This window comes from Piliocolobus tephrosceles, chromosome 13, assembly GCF_002776525.5.
Source record: "Piliocolobus tephrosceles isolate RC106 chromosome 13, ASM277652v3, whole genome shotgun sequence".
In the NCBI taxonomy this organism is placed as follows: Eukaryota; Metazoa; Chordata; class Mammalia; order Primates; family Cercopithecidae; genus Piliocolobus; species Piliocolobus tephrosceles.
Genome location: NC_045446.1, coordinates 58,904,024 through 58,913,653, shown reverse-complemented (window position 1 = coordinate 58,913,653; position 9,630 = coordinate 58,904,024). Strand labels below are relative to the sequence as shown.

The 9,630-nt window shown below is 40.8% G+C and overlaps 1 protein-coding gene and 1 pseudogene across 1 annotated transcript; both read right to left on the bottom strand.

Moving 5' to 3' along the window:
• Positions 1-861: 861 nt before the first annotated feature.
• LOC111528246 lies at positions 862-5,037 on the bottom strand (annotated as a pseudogene).
• A 2,980-nt stretch (positions 5,038-8,017) lies between these two features.
• On the bottom strand, positions 8,018-9,343 carry LOC111528247 (olfactory receptor 56A4). The gene has a single exon (XM_023194950.3). It carries the CDS (start codon positions 9,146-9,148, stop codon positions 8,207-8,209), a length of 942 nt encoding a protein of 313 aa, XP_023050718.1. The 5' UTR covers positions 9,149-9,343; the 3' UTR covers positions 8,018-8,206.
• Positions 9,344-9,630: the final 287 nt, after the last annotated feature.

Sequence of the window (9,630 nt, the reverse complement as noted above, 5' to 3'; positions counted from 1 at the left end):
AGAAAAGCCCACCCTATTCAAGTTAGTGCCCATAAGAATTGGTTAAAAGTGAAGGGAGGTGTGAGGATAGGCTGAGGATACAAACCTGTGAAGCAGGAGGAAAGGGACCCTGGTATTTTTGAAGACCTGAAAGGATTGTTAAAATTTGCAATTTTAGTACTCAGGAACTGAGCCTAGAGTTTAAGCAGGAACTGGAGCATGCTAGGTCTTTTAGGCCGTATTAAAAGGCCATGGAACACCATAAAGAATTTTAAGCAGAGGATTGACACATGATCAAAATCTCATTAACAAAATATCATCCTATGAGAATGGATGAGAAGAGGTCAAGAGTAGATGGTGGGAGACCTGTTAAAAAGCAAATGCAGCCATCTCTGGAAAGATGATACTCTTTTTTAACACTCTGAGGAAGTCCACCCCCACCCATTTTTTTCATCAACAATGGTAGTTGTCCTAAAGAGTGTTGGACCCTCCTAGACTCAGCTTTCCTCTGTTTTCTGAGAAAGTGAAAACCTCTTTCTCAAAGGTGAGAATTAAGTGTAAATATATGAAGGTATATTTATAAGTTGGAAGACACAAACTGGCCCTTCCATTTTGCCTAATATGTTATAACTTTCCCTATACTCTATAGCAGCCCTATAATGACTATAAGAGAAATATTAATATAATGCAAACCACACGTCATTTTAAATTTTTAGTAGCCATCTTTAAAAAGTGAAAGAAAACATGTAAAATTGAACGTAATATGTTATTTTAGTTAGCATATCTAAAATAGTATCACTTTAACATGTAACCATATATTTTTTAAACTCTGAACTTTTTATTGGCCTCCTGCTCCCTAAACAGTACTCTGCCTCTGCTGGCTTAATGTCTTAGAACTTTGGTGTCATTGGTCTCAGACACCACTTTGCCGTCCACTATCTGGCGGGTGGTAGTCTTTTGGATGGTTTGCGTGGAGTTGGGGCTGTCCAAGGCAACAAAGATTGAAGTCTTCGCTGTCTTCCAGCAGGTGGCGGTAGGTGGCCATCTCAGCCTCCAGCTTGCCCTTGATGTTCAGCAGAGCTTACTACTCCTGGGCCTAGCGCTGCCTCTCTGCTCAGGTCTGTGCCAGCTCCGACTCCAGGTGCAGCAGGATCCCGTTGAGCTGCTCCATCTGCAGGGTATACCGGGCCTCCAACTCCCTCAGGCTGTTCTCTAAGCTGGCTTTCAGATTTCTCATCCAGTCCAGGTCTATCTCCAAAGACTGGACTATATGTCTCAGTTCCATGAGCGTCATCTCAGCAGCTCCAACCTTAGTGGACTGCGTGTGGTGCTCCCCTCAACCTGCCAAGACCAGTACTTGTCCAGCTTCTCTCAGTTCTTCCCAGCCAGCTCGTCGTATTGCGCCTAATGTCTGCCATGATCTTGGCGCGGTCCTGAGATTTGGGGGCATCTATCTCCATGGTCAACCCAGATCTGGCAATCTGGGCTTGTAGGCTTTTTACTTCCTCTTCATGATTTTTCATGAAGAGCAGCTCCTCCTTGACAGCCTCGGTCTCTGTCTCCAACTGCAGCTGAGTGACATTGGTGTTATCAATGACCTTGTGGAGCCCATGGAAGTCACTCTCCACAGACTGGCACATGACCAGCTCTGTCTCATACTTGATTCTAAAGTCAGGAGCCACAAGATGGGCATTTTTGATTTGCAGAATGATGCGGGCATTGTCCACAGTATTTGCGAAGATCTGAGCCCTTAGATACTCAAAGGTCTTGAGGTAACACCCCCAGTCTCTGACCCAGGGTCCTTTCCTCTCCAGATGCTCCTGGATTTTGCTCTCCAGCTTCCAATTCTCAGTCTCCAGGCTCCTCACTCTGTCTATCTAGGAGGCCAGGCAGTTGTTCAGGCCTTGCATGGTCTCCTTCTCATCCTGGATGCCTCCCATTCCTGCCAGACCCCTGGCCATCCCTGTGGCCAGGCCCCCAGACCTCAAGCCACCTAGAAGCTGGTGGACCAGAACGTGGAGATCAGGGAACCCGAGCCCCCAGCACCTGCATAGACGCTGGCCACACTGCTGACCTGCCGGGTCAGCTGGGCGGTTGGACTCACCCCAGGGACTGGTAGTTGGTAGAGAAGGTGGAGCGAGTGGTGAAACTCCTGCTGTGCAGATAGGAGAGTGAGAGAACAGGACTCAGGCTTTGCTGACAACCACTTTAACATGCAATCAATATTTTAAAGTGTGAAAGAGCTATTTTGTATTATTCATTCTTTTTGTACTAAGCCTTCAAACTCAGTTGTGCACTTTACAATTATAGTATGTTGCAATTTGAACTGGCCACATCTCAAGGGCTCAATAACCACATATGGCTCTTAACTACTGTATTGAACAGCAGAGGTCTAGAGTTATGGGAAACTAAACACTCCTTTTATTTTCCTTAGGATACAAGTTTAATCTTGGTGTTGGTTGCATGGCACCATGACTCTTGAGTTGGATTGGATGCAGAAATTTTTTTAATTTGTTCAATTTCTGGGTCAGGTCAAAATTACAGTGTTCATTTTCTTTTGCAATACTACCCATCAAAGTTTCTTTGGGGATTTCTTTTATTATGTTTTTAATTGACAGATTAAATTTCAAGTGTTTATTGTGTACAACATGTTTTAAAGTATACATACAGGGTGGAATAGTTAAATCTAGCTAATTAGTATATGCACTACCTCACATAGCTATCATTTGTGTGGTGAGAACACCACTAAATGTTCACTATCTTTTCATTTTTCAAGAATACAATATGTCATCATTAACTATAGTCACCATGCTGTGCAATAGATTTCTCGAACAGCCTCCTCTAATCTAACTGTAATTATTCATCTTTTGATGAACATCTCTCAATCCCTCTCTCCCACCTAACTATCCAGACTCTGGTAACCACCTTTCTACTGTCTAAGACTTTATAGAAAACTTTTTCATATTCTTCATTTGAGTGAGATCATGTGTATTTGTTTTTTTGGTCTTAATATTTCACTTAATATAATGTCCTCCAGACTCATCTATACCATAGCACATGACAGGATTTTGTTTCCCATTATAGCAGAAAATTAAATCAGTATGTCAAAGAGATAACTTTACTCCCATGTTTATTGCAGCACTGTTTCCAATAGCAACATATGGAATCAACCTAATGCTATCAACAGATGAATGGGAGAAAGAATATATATATATTCTTTATATATATTAGACTGGTCTTTCTGACTTCACAACGGGAAGACCTCATTTAGAACAGGGGTGATCAATAAATCCACCATTAGCTTAGCTTAGCTCCTCACAGAATCTCTGCCAGGGATTAAGACTTTTCAGCAACCTATAGCCCAGCCTCTTTTCTTTTTTTCTTTCTTTTTTTTTTTTTTTTTTTTTTTGAACCAATGTGGCTATTCAGTAAAGAACTCCAAAATTTCTAGATACCTCCAAATGTGGTAATAGGAGCACCATTCTTTCATATAAGATGTATTTGGAAACTACAACTAGATGTTGTTAACAAAGGATGACGAAAGGTAGAATTGGAATTAGAAACAACTACAGCTTCAGATACACATCCAAATAAAAGCTTATTTATTCTGTTAGTCAGACTATACAGACTTACTTGTGGCCAGATTCCAAAGAAATAAGTCTATTTCTCTAGAGGCATTGACTTTGTTTCCTGTTAGATATTATATTCTTTTTGCTGGGGCAATGAACAAAAGATAAAAATTGAACCCATGCCCAGTCCGAAGTTTTCTGAGGAGTATTGTGGCTTGAGCAATGGAAAAGGTTTTCTGTCCCAGACAGAGAAGCAGGAAAGAGCACTGAGAGCAAGAGCACTGAGATGGGAAGCCCAGGAGGGAGAAATCAAGGCAGCTGAGATTAATGGCCCTATCTTTTCTGGTGCTTCCATGGCAATCTTCTCTAGAAGAGGTGAATTATAGTTGATAACATAAACTCACTGAGTCTCCTAGTCTACAGCTGTCATAGACAATAATGAAGGTATAGATTCAATTCAAGAACCTTCATTCTGGAAATCTCAGTTGTGTTTAAATGGGTAGTGTACAGTTCACATTAAGAAAAACTTTTCCCCATGGAAAAGCAGGGATACAGCAGATTTTGGGATATTGGCGATATTGGCAGAATCTGAATCTTCAACCCCAGATCTGCTGTATTTCTACCAGAAGAATTACTTCTTCCTGCTTATACGGAACACCTGGGTCCCTACAAGACTCTCATCCTCATAATTTTCCTGTTCCAAAGCAGATCTAGCAGCTCAAGGATGCTGTACTATAATTACTACTTGTGACTGTCTAATGCACCATCAGACTTCCCCACTCTGAGGTTCCAGAAGCTATTTTCCTGTCCAAAGCTCCACTCTGCCACTTCTCTCCCCACAGCCCACCAGGGCTAAGGCTATTTTAGGCATCTGAACCTAGAGCATAGGCCTATTCTTCAGGGAGGCATGGACAGAAAACCCAGAAGATAAAATCCAATATTGGGATAGTGGTGAACAGGAAGAAAGTTGAGGAGACATCTGGGAGACTTGAGGCATTATAAATAAAAACCATATATATTTGAAAAACAAATATTTCCAGACTTAGGAGAGAGAGAACTTCATTTCAGACTTTAGGTATACTCTTAGAAAAATTATGTTTAAATGAGAATTACATGGTATCCATAAACCGGGGCCATTTTATTATAGCCAGTATACAAGAATGGGCTATAAAGCATAACATATTGCAGACATATCATTTCCCTAATACCTACATCACAGTGGCTTCAAAATTGGAATGGGCAAGTGGAATATTTGTTATTAATGATAAGAGCATGAAAATCCAACTCACTCACTGGACAGATATAAGATTTGTCCAAATATGTGTGACAGTGAAGGAAAAATGCTTTGGAAAGCCTCTTGGTACCAGCAGTAGGAGTGAGGAAGCTGGAGAGGATGCTGAGACATAATCCTTTCTCTTTCTCACCTCACAAGGCTGGGCTCCAAGAATGAGATGGTGGGAAGACAATTGTGTTGCAGACAACTGTGCATAACTGGGTGAGATTTTACCTATGTCACTTTGAACTTCTCTCTCTGTTCTCCAAAGGAAACCTTGGGTTGGGTATCAGCCTCACCTCCTCTGGCCAAGCTAGGACTGACCTTAAATAATGCCTGAGGATAGAGATGGTTTCGTTACACACTACCTGTTACCTTCCAACCCTACTACCTCTTCCTAGAGAAAAGAAAAGATCCCAGGGAGACTCCTGCTGCAGTCTGATTTGTGTATTGTCTCTGTGCCTGAACCAGAGGCTCTCATTTGGGAAGAGTCTGAATTAGGAAGGATAATAAAGCAAAGAAAGGGGAAATTATGATAGGAAGGAGAGTGGCAGATGAAAGCGATAACACCAAAGAAAGAGACTATCACTCTTTTCTATTAAAAATGCTTCAGAAGCAGCGAGTAATAACCAAACAACTTTTCTCAGAAGAAGTGACAAGTGACATCTGATTTTGAGAGAAGTTGCAGAAGTTGTTCTACCCCAAGAAGAAAAGTTGGACTAAGATAAGAACCCAATAGGACACTCTGGAGAAAATGTGTAATACAGCATTTGTGGACTCTGTTTATTTCATTTGATATTTTATAGGTAAACTGAGAATGAGGATTCTTCACACTGCTTTGAGCAGGGATTGCAAAGCAATGAAGCCTCTGCACACTGTGTGGTCATGAATCACAAAGATAATTTACTAAGATAGCTGCTTGGACATGGTGAAAACAGTTTCCTAGTTTATGATTATTGTGTCGTCTCTCTCAAACATACCAGATGGGATTGTTGCTACAATTTGGAGGGACAAGTGGCATTGAAAGCCTGGTAACCTTAAAGAATGTGATCATTGGAGTGGTATAGCCACGGATCTTCAATGGCTGTCCCTACATGTTTCAGAAGGAATGCTTGTGGAGAGCCTCGTGGTGCACCCAGATTGAAATGGATATAAATCGGCTATGTTCAACTAAAAGTCCTATGGGGAACCCAATTGCTTGGAATTCCTATGTGATAACCCTCATATAAGCAATAGAACTTCTCAAGAAAATAAACCAGTGACAAAAATAACTAAAGAGACAGAGGAGGACTCAAATTCCATGGATACCTTATACCCCAAGATAAATAAGGTGTGCAATAATGGCCAGCCTATTATTCAGAGAGCAGCAGGGGAAGCAGCATGCTTGGGAAAATAATAATAATAAATAATTCAATGCATATAATTTAATGTGTATATACTCATTATACAAAAACTTTTATTAGTTAATTCGCTCTTCGAAAAAACAATAAAAAATAAATTAACACCATTTTCAAGGTAATAAAGCCAGAATCTATGAGTTTAGCCAAAGTTCACGAAATCTGAGTACACAAATTTAGCCAAATTATTTTATCTGAGAATACAATTCCCATTGTCCAGACTGTCTCAATCCTAATGGTCTTCACTATATAGAGGTTCATTTTGTGCTGGCTCAAAATAAGGCTCTGTGTTAGGTACTATAAGGACACATAATAGTATAAGATTTTATTGCTGTTTCTAATTAGTTATCAAAGAAAATGAGAGATAGGAGATCACTTATAAAATGTTCTACACATTTTGTTCAATACATTTTTATTTTAAATTTATCTGTATAAGAGACAGTAAAAGTAGCCATGCCAAATTTTAAAGATGAATAAAATACTCTCAACCTAAAAGAAGCTTATGACAGTGTCAGAGAAAGAAATATAGCCACACAAGATGCAAAAATAATGATTCCAGTCGGGAAGATCAGGAAAGGAAGACCTACTGTGGGAGGTGCATTTGAATTAAACCTGGTAGGAAAGATGGGGTTTGGCAAATGGTGATAATGGTAAAAGAAGGCTGATCTGAGAAGCATCAAATAATTGAAAAGAGAGAGATCAAAATGGGAATAAGTAATTTTCAAGAAATAATGAGCAGTTAGTGGCAGAGAAAACAAAGTTTAAGATAAGTCGAAAGTATGTTAGGGCTATTGCATAGGAGGCCTGTAATAAAAAAAGTGCTGTAACATATAAAATTTTTTAAACACTGTAGAGACATTAATTTTAATACAAGTCATTCAGCAAAGATAAGCTTCTGTACAAATGAAAGTAGGATAGTCCAGTTGGGACAGTTTTCAAACAATGCTTGGACAAATGACAAAATTGAAATCTTAATTTACATCCCCAAAACAGACAGATTAAGACTGTTTAATATTCCTTGAAGATACTGAACTGTGTGGCATCATTAAGAAGGAAATGCCAAAATAGTGGAATACACTATTCTGTGAAAAACAAACCATAGAACTTTCAGGTCTGGGAAACTGTTGGCAGCTTTGCCAGCCACAGCTCAGGAGGGAGGCTGCAGCAAACAGCAACAGAGGGAATGAACAGGATGGCTCATTCGAGCCTACGATGGGCAGTTCAAGGTGACATAGGAACCATGATTATAACGACAAGAAGATGATGAATAAAAGAACATAAAGCACTTCAAACAATACAACTCCCCCCCCCCCCACAACCTAAAAATCCTAAAACTTTGTCAACCTCATTTACAAACCAAAAACTGAAGAAAGAAATTCTAAGTAGAGAGAACGAATGGAAATGCTGCCCTCAGAGAGGTATGGGAGAATTTTAGGAGCCAGGGAATAGCACATCTGTCTCAGGCGCCACGGAAGAGAGTCGGGGTGTTCAGGGCAAGGCACTCAACCCCAAGTTGTTCCAGGGTCAACATCTGTACTTAACCCAAGCCATGCCTTTATGGCACTCAAGCCAGGCAGCCATCTGCCAGGCTGAATCAGAGACAGGAAAGGAATCCATGTCATTTGCAGCTCAGAAGACAGGCTGATCCTTTTAAGGGCATTATATAAAGTTTGTTTCTTTAGTGGTCAAACACTTCCATTCTAATACAGTTCCATTTGTCAAAGTCTTGGCAAGATTCTTCGTTGCAGATTAGTTCAGGAAAAATTCCGAAGTAACCATAGAATCCAGAAAAGGGAGGTTTCCTTTCAAGCAACAGAAAACAAAGATTCACAAATAAATGTGTTCATTGTTGCCTGAGATATTGAGAACAGAAGAATCAGAACTCAGGCCAGGATTTAAAAGTGAAATTTCCTTTCCAACATAAGAATAGTTCCCCATTTCCCAATTTTAATTAACAACTCTAAAGGTGGATCTAATCCTTTTTACTCTTATAACCTCTTCAGCAGGTTCTGGATTCCCTGCTTGATCTCCTTGGTTCTCACACCATAAACAATGGGGTTCAGAGCTGGGGGAATGAGGTGGTACAGGATGTTGAGCAGGATGGGGACATCGGGAGGAATTGTCTTCCTGGCCAGGTTAGTGATGACCAGAACCAGCAGGACTGTGCTGAAGAAGAAGATGAGGATGAAGTGGGAACCACACGTGCTCAAGGCCTTGGCCACAGCACCCTCAGCCTTGATCCTCAGCACAACTTTCAGTATAAAAGAATAGGAGATAACAATAAGGATAAGGTCAGAGCCCAACAGAGTCTGGCCTGCCACAAACTGGTACAGCTGATTGAAAGTGATGTCATCACAAGAGAGTTTGGACACAGACAGGCTAGTGCAGATGCAGTTCTTGATTATGTTTCCCACACAGTATCTGAGCCTGGCAGAAAGCATGGGAACAGGAAGAGAAACAAAGGCATTCCGGGCTATAACAAAGACCACAGCCCTAGCCACAAACTGGTCAGTGATGATAGATGGGTATCTCAATGGATGGCAGATGGCCACATAATGGTCATAGGCCATGACCATGAATGTGCAGGACTCCATGGTCAAAAAACTGTTCATGATGAACATCTGAAGGAAGCAGGCTGGAAAGCTGATTGACCTGAGTTCAAACCAGAAGATGGCCAGGACCTTGCGGATGACGGTGAGGCAGAGCATGATGTCCAGCAGGGAGAGGAGGCTGAGCAGGTAGTACAGGGGCTGGTGCAGAGAAGCCTCCAGCTGGATGGTGATCAGGAGGGTGGTGTTAGCCCCCATGGCCAGGAGGAAGAGAAGGCTGAGGGGCAGGGACAGCCAGTGCTGCCAACTCTGGAAGTTGGGGAAGCAGATGAGGAGGAATTCAGAGACTGGAGTAGTGGAGTCATTGCTGGGTGATGCCATGTAAAGTTTCCTGATCTATCTGGAGACCCAGGGTACCTTTAAATGTAGGAGAGAAGTACAGAAACATAAAAAGTATGTGTTCTAAACATAATAGAGTGTGAGTTTCCACTGAGGCCCTGTATGTGTCCCAACAAAGTTTTTAAAATCACTGTCTTCGTCTTCCCTTATATTTAACAAAGTATGTATCATATGCCAGCCACAGTGTTTTATATTCTTTATCTCATTTCATCCTTTTAAAACATACTAAGGAGTAATTAATATTGTTATCTTAATGTTACAGGTAACAAAATAGAGATAAAGGAAAATTGTAAGAAGAATCTTCTACCACCACACAGTTTAAAAACCAGCAATCACAAGTATCATCTATTGTCATACATTTATATGATTTCAGTACACTTTACTAATTTTCACTTTACAATGATTTTCATTCATTCATTCATTCATTTCCCAACCCACTTATTCCAGTTCAGGGTTACAGGTGG